The following is a 23,856-nucleotide window of genomic DNA, read 5'->3' as shown; positions in this document are numbered from 1 at the left end:
ACACGGTGTGGGCAGGGGGGCTAGTGGGTGGGGCCGCCCGAGTGACCCGCAGGCCCCGGGGCTTTCCCTCCCCGTCTCCAAGAGCACGAGAGAGCAGAGGTCTACTTCAGGGACCTGGGCCCCCTCTGGAAGCCACACCACCTCCCGGTGGCCCAGGCCAGAGGGCCAGCAGCAGTGTCCTTTGGTCCCTGTACCCATGCCATTGGGGAGCCTCCAACAGAAAGGGCTCAGGCATGCTCCCTGGTGAGGCAGCAGACCCGGACTCAGGCCTGGCCCTCATCACAGTCCATCCGCAGCTTATGGCTGGCATTTTCAACTCAAGGTCCTGCCAGCCTGCTCCTTGCAACTCGGGGCTCCCCACAGCTCCGCCCAGGCGCATGGCAGGGCCCGTGGGCAGCACGCACTCTGTGCCAGCCTATGGCGCCGCCTCATCCTGCCCAAACTGGGCAGTTCACGGGCCCATCCCCCCCCCCCCGTCTCAGCACAGAGGTGGGCAGCGGGCGTGGCGCTGGCTGGCCGCAGCCGTGGCCCTGCTCACGCCGTCTGCTCTCCTCCCGCAGCCCCACCTGGCCGTGGGAAGCAACGACTACTACATCTCCGTGTACTCGGTGGAGAAGCGCGTCAGATAGTGGCACCGGGTTCCTGCCGGCTGCGGCCACCACGCACACAGTGAACCTGCTCGCTGCAGGTGGGGCACCGCCGCAGACACCGGCCTCTGACCCAGCTGCTGCCAACTGAGGAGGGGCCGTGTGCTTTCTTTTTTTCTCTTCACTACAATGTCTAGAAGGTCCAGGGACGGGGAGGGCTTTGTTTTGACGTCCCTTCTTGCCAAGAACCAGCACCCAGGCTCCGAAGACTCCTGATGCACGCGGTGCGTCGTGGCCCTTCCTGTCCTGTTTTTCTTCTGAGGTTTTTCAAGGGGGGCAGACTCATTTTATCTTCCATGTGATCAGAGCATTAGCTACGGAAATGACAGCACTCCGGCAGAGAAGCTGCACTGGGGCTCCCGTGAGCCTCCGAGTGGCCCCACCAGCCTGGCCTGGCCCCGCTGTCCCCTCAAGGCCTGAGCCTGGAACTGCTGGGAGCAGGCTGGCGGATGCTGGAGATGCAGGAGAACGGGGCGGAGGAGGAGACCCCACAGCCAGCATGTGAAGGAAGCAGCCCGAGCTGGCCCCTCGGGGCCGCTCAGCTGCAGGCCTCCTGTTGGGGGGAGTCGTGGCGTGAGGAGAGGGGCTCCCCCTCTGCACAGCCAGGCCCTGGGACTCTGGTTTGGGCCTTTCTCACAGGAAGGTGTTCGCAGGAGAGGGCCCGTGGCTCTGAGGCTCCGGACACACGAGGAGGTCCCCACCAGTCAGCCACTGCCCCAACCCTGCAGGCTCGTCCCTGAAGTGCTGCTCTCCCGCAGGCAGTGACCGGGACCGGGACCCCCGTGTGCCTGCACACAGGTACACACGTGCAGGCACAGCCTCCCCAGCCACGCATGAGGCACACGTGTGCATGGGTGCCGTGGCCCCTGCCGTGCACGCTGGTCACAACAGGTGCAGCGGTGCAGGGAACCCCAGTGGGCTTGTGGGTGGCGCCAGCCTGTCTTCAGCCCTTGCCCCACGCTGGAGCGACCGAGGCCTGCATCTTGCAGTCGGTGATGCAGAAGTGCCCTGGGGGCCTGGCCTGCTGGCGTGTGCGAGGGCACGTGCAGCTCCAGGGGAGCCAGGTGGATGCTGAACCCTGGGAGGGAGCACAGAATTGCTGCCAGTTGCATACAGACAACACAACCACAATGATGGCGTTTCAAAAGCGTGTCCCTTTTCCTTGGGAATCAGGATCTTTCAGAGATGAGGAATGAGACGGCTTAATTGATTCTGCCGATCAGAGCCCTGTAATAGTGGGGTCTGAGTGAGTCAGGACAGGAAGGCCCGGCCCCTCGTGTGCTGGGCGACAGCTGTTTTGGCCAAGACTTTTTCAGGTGGATGGAGCCCTGAGGGCAGCTCTGAGCCAACCCCAAGCCAGACGGGTGGACAAGGCAGGACAGAGGAGGAGACCCTCTGCTGCCCCCAGGAAATGAGCTGTCCACCAAGAGGTTCCCAGGTGAAGGCCCTCTCCCTCGCCCGGGAGCACAAGCAGCCTGGAGTCAGGAAGGCTGTACAAAGTCCTGACGCCCCAAGTTCTACCCCACAACGCCCCCTCAGCTCTGCAGGGATCTCCAGTAGGTGAAACCCTGGAACCTTCCAGAAGCTGAGCTTCACCCACAGACACAGAGCTGCCGCCCTACCGTCAGCTCGGTTGCAACCTAACTTGCATTTCTGTTAGTCTTGAGACAAAACCACCACTGGCAAAGTGCAGATGGCTTTGGAGGGGGTGAGACCCCCCTCCCTGGCCCACTGGCGCCCCCGCGCATGCTGTGCATCCGCGAGCACCGCGGGCGGGGTCTTATAGCTCTGATGCGAAAACTCAATCATGAAGTTAACAGGCTCGAGAGAGCACCGACCTAGAGTTCATTTATCTCTATTTATTTTACCAAAATGAGAATTGAAAAAGACTTTGACAACACATGGAATCGTAATGTGAAGCTAAGAGCAATGACAAATAATAAACTTAATAAAAAATAAAGATGTGCAGAAGTGACCACTGGCAGCATCCTTTCAGGAAGCAGCGTCCACCCCCATGGGCGGCCAGACAGGGCTGGCAGGCCCGGGCCCACGGTAAGGTCTGGGCGCACCGAGGCGGGCTCCGGAGGGACTCCTGCGCCCCGCTGTGCTCGACCTGCTGGGAGGGCAGAGCCGGTGGGCCCGGGCAGCACCCCGCTGCCGCTTCCCCCTCCAGGGGCCTGCGGGCCTTGGCTCTCGCCCCGCCTCCTCTCCAGAGCCAGCCGTGGCCAGTCTCTCGTGTCCCCTGCGTTGTGAAGGGCGCTGTATGACCGCGGGCCGCCTGGGTGACTGGCCCCGTCCTGTTTTCAAATCAACTAACTCCAACCTCCAGCCCCCTTCCCCCGGGCAAGCCTACCGCAGGCCCTGCGGTTGGGATGTGGGCATCTTTGGGGGCATCATTCTGATGATCACCCCTCTGTCCACGAGCCAGAGACACTCCTTCCAGACAGGCCCACAAAGGCTCAGGGGTCCCTGGCAGAGGTGCCGGGGGGCTGCAGCCCTGACAGCCGCGCAGCCATGGCTTCTGCCTCTGGAGCCCTGGTGCTGTGCTGGCCACCGTCCTGGGGGCCTGTTGACCCTAGGGGCTGCCCGCGGCCACGAGCGACAAACCTGGGGCCTGGCCGTGGGTGCAGCCTGTGAGAAAGTAGATTCCCGCGTCACAGATGGCAGCTGCTCCCATGCCCTGGCCAGAGAAGTGGGGAGGCAGTGGTTGCCATGGAGACCTGGAGGTCCCCTGCACTGGGATCGCTAGTCACGGTTCATTTTAAACAAGAAAGGTGCCCAGCATTTGTGGGGGCTGTGCAGGGCCAGCCTTGGCTAAGGAGTAACGTTCTTCCTGTTAGCCTCGGCCTTTCCGTCGGCACACCCTGAGCACAGAGGGAGCGTTCGCGGTAGTGGGAGGCGGAGCTGTGGCCAGTCTTGGGAAGGAGGCCGGAGTCGGTCAGATCCCCAGCCACCCCAGGCCTCGAGGCCATGGCGAGGGCCCGGCTGTAGGCTGGCTTTGCAATGTGCCCAGAAGAAGAAAGCCCAGCCACACACGGAGGCCAAATGGCCAGGCCTCAAGTGGCCACAGGGACAAGGAGGGAGGACAGGACTGCACATGCCCTGTGAGACACTGACAGATGAGCTGGGCCCACAGCCTCCAGGGCCTCCCTGGCCTCTACTGCCCCGCCAGTCTTGGGGCTCACAGACGGCTGGTCCTGGGAGGTGAGTGCTGGGAGGCAGTGCCCTGCGAGTCCGGGAAGCGGGTGCTTAGGTGGGCCTCAGCCGGGGCTGCTGCTCTGTCGTCAGGATACAGGAACGCAGAGCGAAGGCCACACCAGGAGAGAGGGAGGAGGGAGGACAAAAGGAGCCCGAGCAGCAGCCCATGCATGCTGGCATGGCCGCCGTCCTCGGGTGACACCAGAGCACCATGTCACTTGCGGCTGCAGCCCACATCCCAGGGCTAGCCCAGTCCCCTCTGACCCCACCCTGCCCAGAGGCCAAGTGGGGGCAGACCCTGCCCGCCCACCAGGTGACCAGAGGTGGGGCCAGCGATAGGGAAGGCCACCCGTCCTGAGAGGCTCTAGCGGTGGAGACGGGAGCAAGCTGGGCAGGCTGCCCCTCCCGGAGCAGGAGGGTCCATAGTGCACCTCTGCCGCCGGGCACTCCGCGTGGGTGGGAAACACCCAGGGCTGCACCCGCTCCTCAGGGCCTCTCCTCCGCCCCTGGTGCTGGACACCAGCCTTCTTGGCCCCACCTGGCGGGCTGGGCTCCGTGTCCCCAGGCCAGGGAGGCAGCCCATGTGCCCCACAGCCCTCCGCCATCGGCCATGCCACCTCCAACCACCACTGGGATGCCTGACCTACGAGACCCCTGCCTTAGCCTGACCCTGGGTGGGATGGCTTCCACTCCCACCCCCAGAACCTGCTTCTGTCCCTGAGGTAGCTCAGCATCCTCGGACAGACCCGCCCCACAGACAGTCCCAGGGGCCAGGGAAGCAACCGGCCATGCACCCCAGGGCCCCGCTCCCGAGAGGAAGGGCTGGCCTCCAAGCAGCGTGGCACCACGGCCAGCGCCACGGCCTCCCAGCCTGGAGCCAGCATCACTCGGCACAGCACCATGGTGGAGAAGGGGCCATGCAGACATGGTCAGGAAGCTGCCCGCCCCAGGGGCCCCACTCGAGCCCCACGCTGATGAGGCCCTGTCTGGGGGAAGAGCAGGGGCCCTCCCAGCTTTGCAGGCCTTCCCGCCCCGCCCTGGCCGACGTGGGTCCCTAGGGTAGTGGAGGGTGGGGAAGGCTTCGCCCCAGGGTCTCAGGCTTGGGGTTTATCGGTGGGGCAAGAACTGCAGCCTCTGGCCTCAGGCTAGCGAGAGCAGGGACTGGGGCTCCCCACATGGCCCTGAGGGTTCTGCGACTCCAGGAGGGGCCCTGGGCAGAGTGGAGGGCGCAGCCGGGAGGCCTGGATGAGGCTCTTCCGTGCCAGCTGGGCACGGGAGCCCGCCATGTGAGGGTACCCAGTCTTTGGCCTGCACAGGGGAGGCTGATGGCGCCGTTCTGTAGGGAGGTGGCAGGTCCGTGAAGCACAAAGCGAAGCCCGGTGTGCTCTTTCACCTCTTGTTCACTGCTGAGCAGAACTTTCCGGGCTAGGGCAGAATTCAAAGGATACACCAGCACCGAATAATCTGAAAAGGAAATTAAGAAACCAATTCCATTTATGATAGAACAAAGGAACAAAATACTTCAGCACAGATTTCAAAGTCAGAGAACCAAGTAGATGAAGAGGCAGCCCACGTTTGGGGTGGAAGACCAGATCCTGACAAAGTGGCAGCGCTCCCCAGCGGACCCGAGACTTCACGCCAGCCGGTCACCCCTCCAGTGGCCTTCTCGGCAGAAATACAAAGGACAACCTTCAGGTTCATATGGAGCTGCAAGGGGCCCCAAGCAGCCAACACTGAAAAGGAAGAATCAGAGGGTTCCCGTCAGTTAATTCCAACTTCCTTCAAAGGTCCAACGTGGTACAACAGGAAGGCCCACGAGCGCTGGAAGGCTCGTGAACAGACCCAGACCCAGGACCAAGCTCGACTGAGCAACTGATTCTTTTTTTTTTTGTTGTTTGTTTTTTGTTTTTTGATTAATTGATTAATTTATTTTTAAATTTTTTTCATACACATACATGGGGTAACAATGTCTCATTCTACCGTCCTTCCCATCCCCACAGCCCCACCCCTCACTCCCCTCTGCATAAACCAAAGTTCCTTCATTCTTCCCTACCCACCCTACACTATGGATCAGCATCTGCTTTCCAGAGAAAACATTTGGCCTTTAGTTTTGGGGGATTGCGATTTGGGATTTTTAGGGATTATTTCACTTAGCATGTATTCTCCAGTTCCATCCATTTACCAGCAAATGCCATAATTTCATTCTTCTTTAAGGCTAAGTAATATTCCATTGTGAATATGGACTCTGTTGAAGGGTATCTAAGTTGGTTCCGCACTCTAGCTATTGTGAGTTGAGCTGCTATAAACATTGATGTAGCTGTGTCACTGTGTATGCAGATTTTAAGTCCTTTGGGTATAAACCAAGGAGTGGGATAGCTGGGTCAAATGGTGGGTCCGTTCCAGGCTTCCTGAGGAATCTCCACACTGCTTCCCAGAGCGGCTGCACCATCTGCAGTCCCACCAGCAGTGTAAGAGTGGACTTTTCCCCACATGCTCGCCAACACTTACTGTGGCTTGTACTCTTGATAATCGCCATTCTGACTGGAGTGAGATGAAGTCGTAGAGTGTTTTGATTTGCATTTCTCTAATTGTAAGAGATGACAAACTGAGCAACTGATTCTGGAGGAGGAGGCAAGCCTATTTGTGGGTCAGGACAGCCTTCCAAGGGGACTGGGCCAACTGGAGAGTGCCGCCGAGCCCTCGCTTCACACCAGGTACGAGGACGGGCTCACCGTTGGACCCATGACCTCGATATACAAGCTAAAATGACAAAACATCTGGAAAGAACTCAGGAACTCATGTTTATGACCTTGTTTTTAGCAACAGAGTCTTAGACGCGACACCAAAAGCACATGTGACCAAAACAATGATAAACTGGAATTCAAAAACTAAGTTTCCATGCCCAGGGGATTATCGACACTGCTGAGGACGGTTTATAGGAGTGGGAAAATATCTGCAAACCATGGAACAGATAAGGTTCAATATCCAGAATATCCCAACAACGCTGACCCCAGTCGTCACGCCTGTCATCCCAGCAACTCGGGAGACTGAGGCAGGAGGATGGCAAGTCTGAGCCCAACCTCAGCGACTTAATGAGACCCTGCCTCAAAATTAAAAATAAAAAGGCTGCAGCTCAGTGCCAGAGTGCTTTGCCTGGCAACGTGAGGCCCCAGGCTCCACCCCAGCACAGTCCCACAGCAGTCTTTAGAGCCCTCCTGCTGAGCAGGAACCAGGCCTCCCGCAGCTGAGGTGCAGCGTTGAAGCCACCACCTTAGAGCCAGAGCCCAAGCCCCTGAGCGCCTTCATCTGGGACGCCCAGTCTCCAGGACTGGGAGAAACACTTCCTGTTACTTGCCTCGTCTCCAGTGTGAGCACATGAAGGCACGAGGATCACCAGGGACCAGGACTCGGAACACAGGTGAGCTGGACTTCCCAGGCCTCAGGACCTACTGCCTCTGGGGCACCACACAGCAGCCTGGCCGGGCCTGTGCACTGGACCAGTGGCTCTGGAGGACGCTCCCTGGGCAGCAGCCCTGGGAAGAGGCCACATGGCCAGGAACAGAGCCCAGCGCCCACCTCTGCATGAGCGAGCCCAGAGCCCGGCCTCCAGCTCCGCCTTGGCGTGAGCTGAGCCGATGGCTGGGCTTGGTTGCACTGCTACGCTGCTTTGATTCTGTTGCTACGACAAATCGCCCCAAATGCCGCAGCTTGGAGCGGCGGATGTCCGCATCCCAGGGTCAGGGGTCTAGAAGTGGCTCCACTGGGCTTCCGGCTGGGGTCCCCAGGCAGTGGCCATCAAGCTCGAGGACCAGCCTTAGACGTGACCTGCCGTCACTGCTGCCCTGTCTACTGGCCACTCAAGGGTTCTGGTCTCCTGTGGCAGTCGCCTTCCCAGGCCTCTGCCCAGGACCAGCCTGTGTTCTTCCGCTGCAGGCTGCAGCCATGGTGGGGCCTGCACACAGCCACAGCACGCCCCAGAGTCAGACCCTGCCCACCAGGCCCCCCACAGCAGGCCCGGGGGCCTCCTTCCACTTCCCCACCCCCTCGGGCAGCAGCTGCCAGGTGTGTGGAAATGCTCACCCACCTCAGGCAGGCCGCCTAACTCCTGTGCTCCTCAGCTTCCCTCCCAGGGGCATCGCAGGCTGGAGCGGGCTGCTGTTCCCTCCTGAAGGGCACCACATCCACCCAGGTGCACGACTGCCCTGATGCCCTGTCCACTTATGGCCACTGCCCACCCGTCAGCAGTCCAGATCTGCAGCTCTGCCCTGTCCACTGCCTCTCACCTGGACTACTCCAGGCCCCCAAGCCCACTTCTCAGCATGACGGCTCACCCCACAGGAGAGCAGCCAGTGGCTGCTAGAGAGGCCCATGTGAGACCAGCGCTCCCCGGCTGGGGACCTGGCAGGCAGGAGTGGACCAGTCCCGCTGACCAGCCTGTGCCACGTCTTGCCTGGTGCTCCTGCTCCTGGTCACTCCCTCAAGGCTGCATTCCCTGGCACCACCCTGCAGCCCGGCTCCCGTCTGTCACCCAGCGTCTCCCCTGCCACGTGCAAACCCCATGACGCAGGGACACTCAGAGCAGGGCAGACCTGGGAGGAGCCGAGGAACCAAGGCTTCACTGACGCCCAGCTCTCCTGGCCACAGGGCTTCCCAAGCCCGATCCCACCACTGGCTTCCTGCGCCCATCTTGTAGGGTCTCACCGCGGCCCTGCTGCCGGGGTCTGGGGCTCCATTCACGCCCCTTCGGGGTCCCACCTACCACCCCAGCTCCCAGGACTTGGGCGGCACGGCCGCTCGTGTCCGCCTGTCCTGCAGCGCCACCGCGTGGTCGCTGAGGGGTCACCGCGGGCCACACGAGCCAGGAGGTCGGGCGGGGGCTGGCTTCCAGCGGGGAGGTCAGCGCCCAAGGCCCCGCCGCGCCTCCTGCCCCTGTGCCCTCTGCTCCTGACGGCCCCACCCCGCTTGTCCCCAGGTCCCCGGCAGGCGGGCCTTCCCAGGGCGGCCCGGACCCCTTCGCCCCAAGTCCCGGGTGTGAGCCAAGCGAGCAGTTTCCGCCGACCCTCGCTCCACCCACCCCGGTCGGAACGCCCCTCGGGCTCAGGCCTTCTCGGCTGTGCCACCGGCGCCTGCCGGACCCCAGGAGCCCACCAGGACCACCGGCGGCGCTGCGCCCCCGCCCCGCAGCCCACCTGCATCCCGCGGCTGCGCGCCTTCCAGTTCCAGGAGTGGCCCGGTCGCCAGTTCCCTGGGGCCTCCTGGTCTGGGCCAGGCATCAACCTGTGCCCCGCGCCTGTCACACGCGGGCAAGACGGGGACAAAAAGTACCTGTGGGGGCACCGCGTTCCCTCCTCCCCGCCACTCCTCGCAGTTTGAACGGAAACTGCCCGCTCTCTGGACACCGCGCACTGGCCGGACTCCCGCGCTGGGCCAATCACGCGTCACTACCCGCAAGGTCGCAGCTGATTGGCCTAAACTAAGGCGATCGCAGCCCTACCCTGGGCCCCTCGAGGCTGAGAAGGCGAGCTGCGCGCTCCCTGCACGTGCTCTCTGGTGCAAGGAGGAGGCTGGCCTGGGAAATGGGGGCCCTGCTGGACCGAGAAGTGGAGATGAAGGCAGAGAGTCCGGGATGGCTTTGCACACTGGCCGCTGTGTCAACCACTTCCTGTACCCAAAGGGACGGGAGGTACCCCGAGCCGGCCACCACACCCAGCCTGCCCTGCCAGGAGCCTAGTGGGCCTCTGGACACAGGGGCCTGCAGAACGATGTCGGGTTTGTAGCACCGGTCCCCACAGAGGCCGCTTCCACACCATCTGCCTCTTTCTTGGCGTGTCACCTCCAGGCCACAGGAATGCCACCTCCTGGATTCTGCTGCCTTCCCAATGCCTGTTCCAGACCAGCTTCTTGCCACCTGCCTGCTGCAGCCCTGGGTTGCACAGGCTGGAGCTGCGAGCGTGACTGCAGGTTAGTTTACACGGATAAGCAGCTCTCTAGAGGTGGAGAAGGTGGGGGGACTTGCCACTGTCCCCGGGCAGTGGCAGGCCACTTGGTGGGCCTGCAGTTTGTGTGACGGCCTCTGCATGTCTGCTTCCTGCAGACGGCCCAGACTCCAAAGCTGCTGTCCCCACCATCCAGGGCTGGGACTCCCTGACCTTCGTTCCTCCGACTCTCAGCGGCTTTGAGGCCCTGGGTTCTCTGCAGTACGTACCTTCCTGCTTGAAATGCCCAGAGGCTCCTGCCTGCCTGCAGTCATGCTGAGCGGTCCACAACCCAGTGCCAGAAGCCATTCAGGAACAGGGATGGAACTCAGCGACCAGCTTGCTGTGGTGTTGCGGGTTGAGACGTGCCCCCTAAAACTCATGTTGAAGTCCTAGCCCTCATTGCCTCACAATGTTGGTAGGGTTTTCTTTTTTTTTTTTTTTGGGGGGGGGGGATACCAGGGATTGAACTCGGGCCCTCGACCACTGAGCCACGTCCCCAGCCCTCTTGTATTTTATTTAGAGACAGGGTCTCACTGAGTTGCTTAGCACCTCACTTTTGCTGAGGTTGACTTTGAACTCGAGATCCTCCTGTCTCAGACCCCCAGGCTGCTGGGATTATAGGCGTGGGCCACCGCATCCAGCTGCAGTGTGGCCTCATTTGGAAACAGGCTTGTTGCAGGTGTAATCAGTTAGGATGAGGCCATAGTAGTGTAGGGCAGACCTTGATCCAATATGACTGGTGCCCTTATAAAAAGGGAAATTTTGGCTCAGACACACACACACACACACACACACACACACACAACAAATGTCATGTGAAGGCAGAGGCAGAGATTGAGTGACACTTCCACAGACCAAGCAGCAAGGGTCGCCAGCTGCCACCAGAGCTGGGGGAGCTGAGACCAGATCCTCCCTCGGAGCCGCAGAGGAGCCTGCCTGCTGCCACCCGACCTCAGACCTCTGGCCCCAGCAGTTTTCTGTGTGCCCTGTCTGTGGTGCACATGCAGGCTGGTCAGCACAGGTGGTGGTCATCTGGCCTGTGTGGCAAGACACGCTACCATCACCCAGAATAGTTTCCAGAAAGCTGTATTTGGGAGACCGAGAAGCTGCTCAAAGCAACATCATTGTGGAAATCAGGACTGTGAGGACTGCGGGGGGCCATGGGTTCCTGCTGGCACTAGGAAGACCGCAGTTTAGAAATGACACACAGAGGGCTTTAAATTCTCAGTTCCAGGCAGATGAGAAAATCGGGAAACGTGGGGCTGCTAGAAAATAAAATGGAGTTTCTTGGAGCAGGACTCTTGCATCTGGCTCCCCCACAGTTGTAGGGTTAAAGGTAAATTGAATTCTCGGGCTCCCAGGTGGCTCCTATGCTGTCAGAGCACAGAGAGGGAAAGAGCTGGAAGGAGAATTTCCTGTTCAAACTCGAACCCGCCCCAGATAATCCCACTAAGCCTTTCCTGGCAGCAGGAGCAGCAGTGCCATGTGGGCAGCTCCCCTACCTGCAGACTACACCCCAGGTGGGAGCCCATCACCCCTCATCGCCACCCCTTAACTGGAGGGAGACCCAGCTGCGTCCAGAGAGATGAGTGACCATCTGCCACCCCCACGAATATCAAGGCTTTGCTGATTCCAGCTGGAGAATAGTGTGGCGGTAAGGCTGGGGGCCACCCAGAGCCGCCTGGCCAGGCTGGACCTGTGGGCCCCGAGCACGCCCTGGGTTCCTGCCTGTGCTTGTCGGTGAGCAGCCTTCAGGCCAGGGTTGGTGGAGAGTGGTCTTCCGACTTCTCAGGGAGCTGGGTCATGAGCATGCAGTGGGCCAGGCTGCGAGGGCTCTTGGTCTTGGCCAGTTGGACAAGTGTCCCTAGATGGACAGTCTCATAAAGGTGAGCTGGCAAATGGAGACGGGTGTGAACTGAGGGGAGCTGGGCTTCTCTGTGGAAGGCCCCAGTGGCGTTCCCGTGTGCACTTGGACTCTCCCTCTGCCGCCCCAAGCCACCTCCCTGTGGTTTCCGTTATCTACTGCCACATAAGATGCCACTTGCAAAAGTGGCCTGCAACAGCAGCCGTCCATTAGCTCTCAGATCTTGATGTAGGCCTTCTTCACCACGGAGCTCATCTCTGTCCCGCTGATGTCAGCAGGGGTGCTCGGGGCTCTAGAATATTCCTTGCAAGCACGGCTCACTGCTGGGAGTCCACCCAGGCCTCTCCATGTTGCCGAGCCCCGACCTGGTGGCTGAACTCCAAGAACAGGTAACCCAAGACACCAAAAGAGAGCCATGTGACCTCGGTGACCTGGCGGAGAAGGCACGCACAGCATCACTGGCTATGCACGAAGGCCCCCTGCACACAGCTGTTACCCTGGCTGACCTTCCTCAGCCTGCGTCCTGGGCATGCAGCTGGGCCCTGCCTGCGCTTCTCCAGCTGGCGGGAGGTGGGCTCAGCAGGGGTGCTGCAGCCTCCTCAGGCCTCACAGAGGCAGGGCTTTCCTTTCTGTTTTGTTTGTTTGGGGTGCTGGGAATGGATCCGGGGGCCTCCTGGATGCTAGGTAAGTGCTCCACAAGCTGCCTTCTAGCCCTGGGGCTGCCCTTTCCTGGTACCGCTGCCGGTGGATCTGCACGCAGAAGACGCTTTGGCACCTGCCCAGCCACCTGTGCACTGCTTCTTTCAGATTCCCCCACGGATGTGCTCCCAGCAAAGTCCACAGCTGCCTGGCAGAGGTCCTGGCTACCACGCCCCGCGAGTGGCTACTGACGGCCTCTACAGGGCCCTGGCTCTCACCCTCTGCAGCTTCCTTCCCGTGGCGCTGCAGGCCCCCCAGCAAGGTCTGCCCCGCCTCAGCTGGAAGTCCCTCCACATGCTGCTTCTTCCCTACCCTTGCAGCTGTTCCCGGCACTGCGTTTGCTGGCTCCTTGGGAGCTCTCGTTTGGCCGTCAATAGTTAAAGTCCTTTGCTGGCTGGCAAGTCCTCACGGTAGCTTTCCTGTCCAGAGACCACTGTGGCTTCTGTCCACTGACTGGAACAACACCACACAGGTGTCATCCAGGCCTGGCTCCAGGGTACAGGTCTTCCAAGGTGGAACCTGGGCATTGTTTTGGACTTGACCTGGGGCTGAACTGCACTGCTGATCCTCACAAGGAAGCGCCTGCCGCTGACCTGGGCCTATGGGAGTCACCCACAAGGAAACAGCTGCCACCAGGGCCCAAGTGGCAGCAGGATGACCATTAGGACACGGGGCCCTCAGGTCACTGGGACTCGAAGAGTGGAGGACAACTGGGCCCTGGAGAATGCCATGCCTCATACCCGCAGGGCAGGCTGATGCAGCTCCCGCACCAAGGCCAGGTGTGCACGACAGGGCCCACCCGCTCACACCCTCCCAGCTTCCTGGCTTGAAAGTTGGCGCCCTGATGGAAAGATGAACCTGAACTCAACTGAGGCTGACGACCTGAGCCTCCCCAGCCACTCGCAGCCTCTCCCATGGCCCGAGTAGCAGTGGCCCAGAGAACTGGCATTCCATGCTTGGCAACCCTCCTGTGCGCCCACCTGCGGCAGGTCCTCCAGGGGTTCCCAACTCCCTCAAGGACCTCCACAGCCTCCTCTTACTGCCCGCAGCCTACAGTGAGCCCTCTGGGCCAGGGGCACCGTGGGACCCTGCAGGAAACACTCACAGCAAGCTGGGTTCTTTTTCTGTAAAGGAACAAACAATCTACATTCTAGACTTTGCACACACATGGCATCTCTGTCCACTTTCTTATTCTCCTCCTCTTCCTCCTTCCTCCCTGGTGGTGGTGTGTGTGTGTTTCACAACCCTGTAAAAATGTGAAACTGTTCTTAGCTCACAGGCTGTACAAAAACAGGCTCCAGGCCAGATCTGGCTTCCAGGCTGCAGTTTGCCAAACCCTGGTTCACAGACCAGGAATTCAAAGAGTTTCAAATATGTGTTGGCAGAGTCCTGGGGAATATGTGTGGCAGTGGATTCCAGGGTGTTAGACAGGAGGCTGAAATAGAAGCCCAGATGGCACTGGGTTCCTGAGGTAGGTGCACCGCTGCCACACCAGTGCACCCAGCCCCTGGACCCTGCCACCACAGCTTGTTCGCTGGATTGACTGAAACTCGGACTCAACAGTGGACTGCAGTGAAGGAGCGGGCAGACTGCAGCATCCCTGGCACAGTGTGAACTGCAGAGCACAGAGGTCCACAGAGGGACGACTATTGAACTGGGTCCAGCCAGTGTGATCTGCACACCCATACCCCGACTACACGTGGAAGACGCAACCTTTGCATGTGGTTGGCACAACCTGGGACCCACAAGCAAGGGGGGCCCCTCAGTTCTGTTCCTCCTGCCAAGCACACCACGGGAAGGGGTGCCACTGTTGAGGTGGGCTCCGGTTTCACAGGGATGAGGTGATCCCAGAACTGCTGAGGCCAAGGTGGGCAAGCCTGTAGCGGGCAACCAGCCTGACACTCAGTGCCCTGGCCTGCAGGAACCCATCTGCTCAGAGGGTCCCTGGGAACAAAACAAGTGGCAGCCCATTAGAACACTGCTCTGTGCAACAGAGGCGCTCCAGGTCTGGTGGCCAAAACCTGACTTAAGTCGCCACGATGGACTTGACTCAGCCTCTCCCGTTCCCAGGCACAAGCCACAGACTGGAGCTCTGGACCTGGAGAGAACCCGGAAAGCACTGCTGCAGGTCAGACCAAATGGCCTCCAGCCTTCCCCAGAGGAACCTGTACAGGAGGTGCTGTCACCCAGAGGAAGGAGCTATGCGGAATTGCAAGGCACTGGCTTTAAGTGCGTGTTCATTCTCAGGGACACAGGAGTCCCTATCAGAGGGCATTTACACGCGGCAGATGATGTGTGGTCTTAACTCAAGTTTGACTCACAGTGTGGCCAGCTGCGCCCACAGATCCCTGCAGTGGCTGGCACAGGTTCTGAGTGCTCACTGGACTAAATGCTCGGCCTTGGGCCCAGTCCCCGTATTTCCTCTTGGGAGGCGACTGTGGAAGGAGGGGCTCAGCACTTACCCAGGGCGACGCCACGCCCTGGGGGACAGGCTGCCGAGATTAGTGCCACGCCCTGAGGCGGGTGTCCAGCACCACCCCATTTAACTCACCTGTGGGGTGGAGGTGGGAGGTTCGACGGTTCTAGAGGGCCCCTGGGGGTTAGTGCAAACGTAACAGGGCTGCAGTACTCCAGCAGCAGCTGTCTCTCACCCCCGGGAATGCTTCTGTCCCCAAGGGGAGGAAAGCTTCGGCCAGGGGCACGGCCAGATTCCACCCAGAAGCTGGACTGGCCATGCCAGTTCCTTGGGTCTAGCACAGCGAGAACCCAGCGTGGGGGAGGCAGAGCGGCCGGGGCGGAAAGGCAGGGGCGCGGCTGCAGCCCAGCACTGCGGCCAACACTCAGGTCCAGCACATCAGGATGCAACATCGCCGAGCGCTCGGAGCTGGCGGGGCAGGGACGCCCGCACAGCGGAGAGGTAGCTGCCGGGAGTCTGGGTTCCGTAACCCGCAGGTCCCTCTAAGCAGGAGCTCTCGTCGGCCCCGAGCGCATCACCGAGGCCGCCAGGCCGGGATCCAAGAAGCTGCAGCGCGAGCGCAGCCCCGCCCTGCTGCGGACCCCGCGGGGCGGGGCGGGGCGGGGCGGGGCGGGACGCGCAGGCGCGGCGCGGTCTGCGGGGCGGGGCCCTGCGCGGCCGCCGTAGGGGCCGAGTACGGTGGCCGCGGGGCGGCGGCGGGGCGGCCGGGCGGCGGGCGCGGGGCCGCCATGGGCAACCTGTTCGGCCGCAAGAAGCAGAGCCGGGTCACCGAGCAGGACAGGGCCATCCTGGTAAGGCGCCCGGGCGCGGCGGGAGGGCGGGCGGCGCGGGACGCGGCCGTGGCCCAGCTCTCGAGCGGGGCCCGCTGGCGGCGGCGCTTCCGGAGCAGAGCGGGGGACGGGGAGGGTCCCGCGGGGACACGCAGCCAGCAGGACCCGAACGGAAACCGCATCCAGAGGAAGGTGCCCGGCCTGGCCACGGGCTCCTCTGATGCTTCCCTCGGTTTTCACAGTGAGAATGGTGGTTTCGTGCGGCAGAAACCCAGGTCGCGGCGAGAGGCGTTCCCGCCTTGGCTCCCGACCCGACGTTCCGCGCTCTCAGCCGGTAGCCCCCGCCGACGAGTGGCCGCGTGCGTCCCTCCACCGGCGCGACCCTGCGAGCGGCCCCGGCTGCCCCGCCGCCGCCCGCTGCCCTCCATTCCTCTCCGGAAAGCAGGGTGCCGGGTCAGGGTTCAGACCGTCCTCTGCTCCGCGGGGTCCGAGGGTCAGGACGCACGCAGCCGCACACTGCGGGCGTGCCGCCTGTCACCCTCTGCCACCTTCCCGCCGTCCTGCCGCCTTTGGGCTCCTCTCCGGTCTCTTTCGGAGGCCCGGTTTGCGTGCAGCAGCGTGAGTGATGGCCGGAAGGTTGTGCTGGGGAAGAAGGGCAGGTAGGCTAGTTGCAGGCCTCCCATGCCTGGGGGCGGATGGTGGGCACCTTCCCTCCTGGCCCTGGAGGGCAGGCCTGTGGATCACACAGTGGAGGGGATGGTGTCTGCTGATTGCTCCCTCAAAGGCAGGCGTCCACCTTACTGAGCTCACCGCCACTACCACAGCGTCCTGAGCGTGGAAAGGGCCCTGGCCCTGCTGGTCACAGCACCATCACTTCATCTTAGGAAGTGGCCTAAGCAGGGAAGACAAGCCAAGACTGGTAGTGCCTGCGCCTCTGGGCAGCAGGGACAGAAAGGCGTTGTGGTTAATGGGCACGTCACCCACCAGCAGCTGTCCGTTCAGATGGACACTAGTGATGAGGCGGGAGCTAAGCACATGCTAGAGACAGGAAGGACTTCCCAAGCCCCAGCTGGACTGTGTGCACTGTGGGCTGTGGCACTTCTCAGCTGCTTGTTCTCTGTTGGGTGTGAACCTTCCAGGGACTGGTGGCCACTTCCCAGCCTGTCCCTCAGCACACGGGCTGCTCATAGCCCATCCTCCTGTGTCCTGGGCCTGGCTGTGGTGACTAGAATGAGGTTCTTCTTGGTGCCGTGGACATTGAGGGGGGTCAGATGCAGCAGGACCCCACATTGTGAGACCGGAAGTGCTTCTGGATATTGCCACACATGCCCTGGGAGACATGTTTTAGAGGGTGGCCTGGCCTCTGAGGCATCCTTTGTGAGCCCCCAGCCAACATGGCCAGAGCTAGGCAGCCTGGCCAGGGCCCAGACATGGACCTCCTAACACCAGACCACTTTCTCTTGGCAGCAACTCAAGCAGCAGCGGGACAAGCTGAGACAGTACCAGAAGAGGGTCACGCAGCAGCTGGAGCGGGAGCGGGCCCTGGCCAGGCAGCTTCTGCGAGATGGCAGGAAGGAGTGAGTGGGCGGGGTCAGGGAGGTGGCCTGGAGCTGGTGGGCAGGACCAGCTGGGGCCATGGCCCTCACTCCTGGGCCCGGCTTCCTCTGCAGACGGGCCAAGCTGCTGCTCAAGAAGAAACGGTACCGGGAGCAGCTCCTGGACAGGACAGAGAGCCAGATCAGCAGCCTGGAGGCCATGGTAGGCAGGAGAGGGGCCCTGCTGGGAACCGGATGGTCTTAGGGGTAGGGCAGGCTGGTGCTGGCAGGAGCAAGGGCTGGGGCTGAGCCCTCCCTGCTGCTGTGAATGAGTCGGGATCAGGAGTCAAGGACTTGGCACAAGTGCCCCTGGTGTTAGGGCCCCAAGCAGCATGGTTCCACTCTGGGTGGCCTGAACTACCCATGAAGCACACAGACATTCTTTGCATGTCTTCTGGTGCCTTCTCTGTCCTCTATCCCCAACGGGCAATGGGAGTGGACAGGAAGAGGGTGTACCCAGAAACCCCTGCTCAACAGTGCTGTCACCCTAAACTCTGCCTCTGGGTCAGGAGAGTAGGCAGGGCTGCTGACCACCTGGGGCTGGTCCTTTTCAGGTCCAGAGCATCGAGTTCACCCAGATTGAGATGAAGGTGCTGGAGGGGCTGCAGGTGGGGAATGAGTGTCTGAACAAGATGCACCAGGTAGGTCCTTGCTGGGGGGAATGGAGCTCAGCACCCAGGCTGGGCCAGGGGAACCACCAGTGGCTGGCACAGACACTAGGGGCCACAGGCACCTGGGAGGGTGCCGCATAGTGCTGTGTGGGCTGGGTCTGTGGGTGCTAGTGACCGGGAGGTCTGGCTAGGGTAGAGAACAGTGTGATTAGTGACCTCGAAGGTTCCCTAAGGTGGCAAGCTCCCTCTTGGCCTCAGGAAGCCCAGCACAGGGCTCCTCCCTCCTGCTCTGATGAGTGGGCCAATGGGTGGGCTGTAGGAGAGCTGAGGTCGTTCATGCCACTTGGCTAAGTGTGGTATTGGTAGTATGTGTGCCAGCTAAGCAGAGGTGCCACTTTGGTCTTGCCCCTTGAAATCAAGTCACCCACCCAGAGAGTGATGTCAGGACAAGCTCAGGTGAAGGGAGGGCTAGGCCTTGCAGTCCAAGGCCTCTGAAGACAGGTCTGGCAGCCCAGCAGCCAGGCCAGGGCCCTGCTTCACTTAGCCAGGGCAGAGCACCAGGGCTTGGCCCTTGAGGCAAGGGCTGTCATCTGCCTCACTGACACGCTTCAAACCTCGTGACCTCCAGGTGATGTCTATAGAGGACGTGGAGAGGATCCTAGACGAAACCCAGGAGGCCGTGGAGTACCAGCGGGTAGGTGTCGCTCAGTGCTGAGCCCTCCCAACCTGGAGAACGTGGGGGGCATGTGGTCCCTGGAGGCCAAACCACCCCTCTCACATGGCGGCTACTGCTGTCCAGGGGAGGCTGGCCCAGGCCCCAGCCTGACGCACGCTCACCACCACTCCTTCTGCAGCAAATAGACGAGCTGTTGGCGGGACGCTTCACTCAGGAGGATGAAGACGCCATCCTGGAGGAGCTGGACGCGATCGCTCAGGTACAGGACCCTGGGCTGGGGGGCAGTGGCCAGACAGTGGGACCCCAGGATGGGGCATGACTGCTCAAGCAATGAGACCCAGTTCCTGGAGGCAGGACTGTGGTAGGCCCCTGCCTGTGCATGTGCAGCTGTCTTTTTGAGCACAGGGCCCTGGTTTTGCACCTGGTTTTCCTTCCCGAAGTGACGCGCGTCAGTGCTAAACAGGCCTTTGTCCATGACTCTGGTAGCAGCTTGAAGAGACGGCCAGGGTGGTGGTTTCCAGGGCTGACCCCAGGGACGGTCATAGGCAGTGACCTGTGTCTGGACAGGGCGATGCTGAGCCTCCCAGCCCCGACATGGGTTGCTCTCACCTCTGTCTGGTGACTCCTGTGCAGGTCTGGCCCTGGGGGTCTGATTCTGCAGCTCCATCCTGCCTCTGCCAAACGTCTGGGCCTGGAGCTCTGTGGCCGCCCTTGATGTAGAGTTCTCCATCTCTGTGGGCCACTGCCTCAGTTTGCTAAGGTTTCCCGGTGCCCCAAGAGCTGCCTGCTGCCCCAGCCCGAAACTGCCCTCAGGGTGCATGACCTCTTGTCCCTGGGGCTTGAGAGCCTGGTGAACTGCCTGGGAAGAGAGGCCCTGGGGGAAGGAGGCTGCCTGGACCAGCGCCCTCCTCCACAGGCCTGCCCCGGGGTTGTGACCCCTCGGCTCCTCCCAGCAGTCGTTCCTGTCCTTCTCCAGACCTATGGACACCAGCACAGCCAAACCCATGGTTCTGACGGGGCCCCAGCCTTGTGAACTGGGGCCTCCAGAGACAGCCCAAGAGCTGGCCATTGTGCGCCACAGGATCCCCAGGACCACTGCAGCAGCCTCCGCTATAGTGACTGTGCTCACCTGGGGTGGTTTGAGTCTCCAAGGATGCCTGGCGCTGGGGAGGGTCAGGCCCAGGTCCGAGCAGGAGGGCCCTTGTTCTGCACTGGCCGCAACCGCAGGCCACTTTCCTCGGAGACGGCCTGCTCACGGCTCACTCCGCTTCTTGCAGGAACAACTAGAGCTCCCGGAGGTTCCTTCGGAGCCCCTTCCTGAAACACACCCAGGTACCGACCGCCCTGCCTTGTTCTGAGCTTGCTGGGATGCAGGCCAGTGAGTCCGAGAAGGGAACAACGAGACATGGAGGCTGGCTAGGTGGAGTGACTGCCTGCCTCGGGGAAGCCAGGGCTGGAGGGCTCTGCCGCCTCAGGAGAGCAGACAGGCCCCCCGGGCCATCCAGACGCCACCCTGGGAAGAGGCTGTCAGCACGCAGGCCTTGCTGAGGTGGACTGGGTTGGTCTCAGAAACCCCAGCAGGCCTGCTCGCTGCCCCATCTTCCTCTTTCCTGTTCCTGTGTGGTTCCGGGAGCCCTGCCCTTCGCTGGAGCTAGTTGCAGGGGCCTGGCTCCCCTGGTCTGTGTGGGCCCGTCTGGCTGGGTACACCCTCCCATAGTGACCTTCTCTAGTGGCCTCTGGCTTAGTCTTCTGGAAGTATCTTCTGTGTTTTTTTCCACATCACGAATGTGTCTATTTCCTCCACAGAAAAAGCCCCTGTCAAGGTCAGACCCAGGCCCGCAGACCTGGTGGCAGCCTCATAGCTCAGCCTTCACAGGACTCACAGGGATTCTGCAAGGACAAGCCCACGGAGTTTGGGTGTGTGGCAGCCCCAAAGGGCTCCCAGGAGGCCGGCAAGGCCAGGCTGGCCGAAGGTGCTGTTGGGCGGAAGAGCAGCACACGCAGACCCACGTCCCAGGCAGCTTCGGAGCGTCCCCTCACGGTGTAGTCTGATTGCACAGGGGCGCTGCTGTTCTGCTCTCCTTCCGGATTAAACAGCGACATGCAGACCCTTGGCCAGGCCCGGCTTCTGACGGGGTGGTTCCCATGGTGGCCGAGGCCCAGGTCTGCCACCCGTCCCTGGTGCCATTCACCGGCCCTAGCACTGTGGGGAAAGCAGCCTCAGGCCTAGGGCCCCCCCTCCCTCTCCCTCCCTCCCTCTCCCTCCCTCCCTCTCCCTCCCTCTCCCACCCTCTCCCTCGTTTGCTGCCCATGAGCTGGTGGAAAGCTGCAGCTGGGGGGGAACCCTGATGTGCCTCAGTTTCCCTGTAGGTTAGGGGCAGACACCCCAGAACCTTGTGGCTCCTCTACCTTGACACCCCAGACAAGCTTCCAGCCTTTGTGGGCGTTGGACCCGGGGGCTGTCGCTGCTAGTTTGACTCCTGGAGCCCCGGCCTTGCCCCGCTGCCCAGTGGCTCTACCCCGCCCAGAAAAGACATCCTGAAGGAGATGGTGAGACTGGCTGCAGCAGCCGTGGCACCCTCCGTGTGCCTGTGGCTGTCCTGCACAGTCCCAGCCAGCAGCTCCTGAGCCAGCAGCTGCCAGGACAGGAGGCTCAGCCCGGAAGCCACTTCTCTTGCAAGCACTTGTTTTGCCATCGGACAACCTGGCCGGGGTCTCGCTGGCCCATGAGCAGGGGCCACCAGGACAAGGAGCCTCCTCCTCAGCCCCAAACGGTCGGCCCCATATTAAAGTCGGCCCCTGCCTGGCCTGCTGCCCTGTGGACATGGTGTGGTCAGCTTCTCGGTACGGCCGGCACTGTGCAAGTGGTTGGCGTCTGCCTCCTGCCCTGTGACCCCACCTGAGGCAGCCCTGGCCAGCACACCTGGGCAAAGCCAAGGACTGGGCACCAGGCACTTGGGAGGAGGTAGAGGTTCTGTGTGCCTGGGCCCCACGGCCGCCTCTGGGCAGCTGCCCCCCTCGAGGGGCAGGGCAGTCTGGCCACATTCAAGGCCTGGTGCTGGCTGTTCTCAGGTGGTTTTGTGGGACTGTCAGGGCCGCCATGCTCCAGGCCTGAGACCCCTCCTGGGGAGGGAGGGCAGATGGCTTGGGGTCACAGGGCCCAGGTAGGAAGCCAGGTCTTTCAAGCTGCATTCCAGAAGTTTTGGGCAGTGAGGCCCACCTGCCAGCTGGCCGTGTGCCCAGTGTGCCCCTGCAGTGTGCACTACTGCCAGGGGGGGACTGCAGGAGCAGCTGCTTGGGGCTGCCTGCCAGCTCCTGCCAGGGGCACATGGTGGTCCTGGGTGAGGCCTGCCCAGGCCCATGGCCTTGGCCTCTGTAGCAGCAGGTCCAGGAACACCAGCTCTGCCCACATGCAGGACGGGGCAAGGCTGCTTTGACTCCAGGCCTCACCTCTAGCACAGCTCCTAGCAGGATGGCCCCTCATGGCTGTTGGCCTCGAGGACTCTGGACTCTACAGCCAGTGAGCACCTCTAGGGGTGGGCAGGTCCCTACCTCTAGGTACCATTCAACCCCAAGCAAGCACCTCCCTGGTGTTCTGACCCAGGCCAGGTGGGGCAGCTGAGAAGAGGTCAGGTCCACACCCCCTCGTACTGCCCAAGAGTGATCTTTTGAGTTTATCCCTTCACCTTAGGAGCCAGTCTCCTGGCAGCCCGGAATGACCTTGAGCTGAGTCCTGCTGTCTGGCCTTGGCATGGCCTGGCTTGCAGCTCCCTTCCTGCCATGGGGCCATTCAGCAGGAGCCCAGTGACAGCCAGAGCCTGACCTGAGTTCCTTCTAGTGTGGGCACACAAGACCCAATACAGTCATGAACAAAGCTGAGTGCAAAACCTGCAGAACTGGCCCCCTGCTGGGGACAGAGACTCAGAGGGGAGGACGGAGCTGTTGGGGTGCTGGCTGTGAGCAGCCCCATGGCAGGGAGTCTGGGAGCAGTGCCCACTGATGCAGAAGGGCAGGAGAGTGCAGAGGCAGTAATTTCAAGTGTGTCGGGGGACACCTGACTTCAGGCAGGGCAGTGAGGAAATGGCCCCAGTGTTTGCAGAGGCTCCTACAGGCTACGTAGAATAGAAGGGGGCTCTCGAGTCTCTTCCAGCTCCCAGGCTTCACTTCTTGTAAGTTGCATGCACCAAGAAGTAGGGACTTGTTATGGCCCCTCTGGGACTCGGTTTTAGAAGCTAACAACACAGGAAACTTGTTCATAATGAACCAACAGCCCAGTCCTGCGAGGCCTGTGGCGCTGTCCAGTGGGAGAGAGGGAGGGCGCACCCTGCCCACCACCTAACCACCTCTGAGAGGCCCTGCTTCTTCACAGTGTCAGGGTGGCAGCTGAATTCTGCCAAGTCCTGGAGTGGACAGTGTCCAGACCATGGGAGCAATGATACAAGAGAGACGGCCATCGCAGCTGTCAGCTAATTGCACACCTGTTGTACACCCCCTCCAGGAAGTGGCAGGATCAACAGCAGCACCCAGCAAGCGCGACCTGGGTGGCACCCGACAGGCTGGGTGCCGTGGCCTGACCCAGCTGACTCCTCCAGCCCTTCCTCAGCGGTCACACCGGAGGCTGGACTTCCCATGAGCTTCAGTATGTGTAGATCCTGGAGCCTGTACCTGGTCAGGACCCAGGACATTCTGTTACCCCAAGCCCCCTCCTGCTAGTCCTTCAGGCCTTCCCTTTTCCCTTCACCCTGGTGACCACCCATCTGGTTTTGAGACTGTCACCTTTGGACCCTGCCACGTGTCACTTCACAGAGCCTTTGCGAGGCACCCAAGAGGCCTTTTCCCCACCAGGTAACATTCCCTGGTGTGGATGAACCTTTTCGTCAAGCTGCTTCCAGGCTTTGCTGGTTTGGACTGGAGCTGCTTTGGGCATGGTGGGCACAGGTACATCTCCTCTGGGGCCCTGGGTTCCTGGGCTGCTGCGGCTCATGCACAGGACTCTGCGAGTGGTCACGGGCTGCCCTGGCTGCAGCCATCTTACCACTTGGACCTGTGCTGCCCTAAGGCCAGGCCTGGGTACCTGTCCCACACTCACCTGGACCTCACTGGAAGGCTCAAGCCCTACCCTGGTCCCCAGGAGTTAGCACCACCTGCGGCAGCCCAGCAGAGAGCCCACAACCTGAGCACCCTCTGTCCCTCAGAGATGCCCAGGGAGGAAGGGACCATGTCCCCAGTCTCAGGTGTGCAGTGGTGGAGGGCACCTTGTGCCCCCCACAGAACCTGGGGGCCTCCGATGCAGAAAGAACAAGGCGTCAAGGGCATCATCATGACAACGAGGAGCAGGGGGT

The 23,856-nt window shown here is 61.5% G+C and overlaps 2 protein-coding genes and 1 long non-coding RNA gene across 3 annotated transcripts in view; 2 read left to right on the top strand and 1 right to left on the bottom strand.

The window, feature by feature from the left end:
- Positions 1–2,616, top strand: part of Rptor (regulatory associated protein of MTOR complex 1) — a 339,150-nt gene extending 336,534 nt beyond the window's left edge. Inside the window, 1 exon segment of the mRNA XM_047544108.1 lies at positions 561–2,616. Coding sequence (XP_047400064.1) covers positions 561–629 — 69 coding nt within the window. The 3' untranslated portion in view covers positions 630–2,616.
- On the bottom strand, positions 2,487–15,524 carry LOC124979638 (uncharacterized). Its single transcript, XR_007107659.1, has 3 exons — positions 14,938–15,524; positions 5,419–5,578; positions 2,487–5,309 (listed from the first exon to the last, which is right to left on the bottom strand). It is a non-coding gene; the product is annotated as an uncharacterized LOC124979638 (long non-coding RNA).
- Positions 15,496–21,335, top strand: Chmp6 (charged multivesicular body protein 6). Its single transcript, XM_047544109.1, has 8 exons — positions 15,496–15,653; positions 17,100–17,209; positions 17,303–17,390; positions 17,782–17,868; positions 18,467–18,532; positions 18,693–18,773; positions 19,792–19,846; positions 20,321–21,335. Exons 1-8 carry the CDS (start codon positions 15,591–15,593, stop codon positions 20,374–20,376), a joined length of 606 nt encoding a protein of 201 aa, XP_047400065.1. The 5' UTR covers positions 15,496–15,590; the 3' UTR covers positions 20,377–21,335.
- The last annotated feature ends 2,521 nt before the right edge of the window (positions 21,336–23,856 follow it).

This window comes from Sciurus carolinensis, chromosome 3, assembly GCF_902686445.1.
Source record: "Sciurus carolinensis chromosome 3, mSciCar1.2, whole genome shotgun sequence".
Lineage (NCBI taxonomy): Eukaryota > Metazoa > Chordata > Mammalia > Rodentia > Sciuridae > Sciurus > Sciurus carolinensis.
This window is presented reverse-complemented; position numbering and strand designations above follow the sequence as displayed.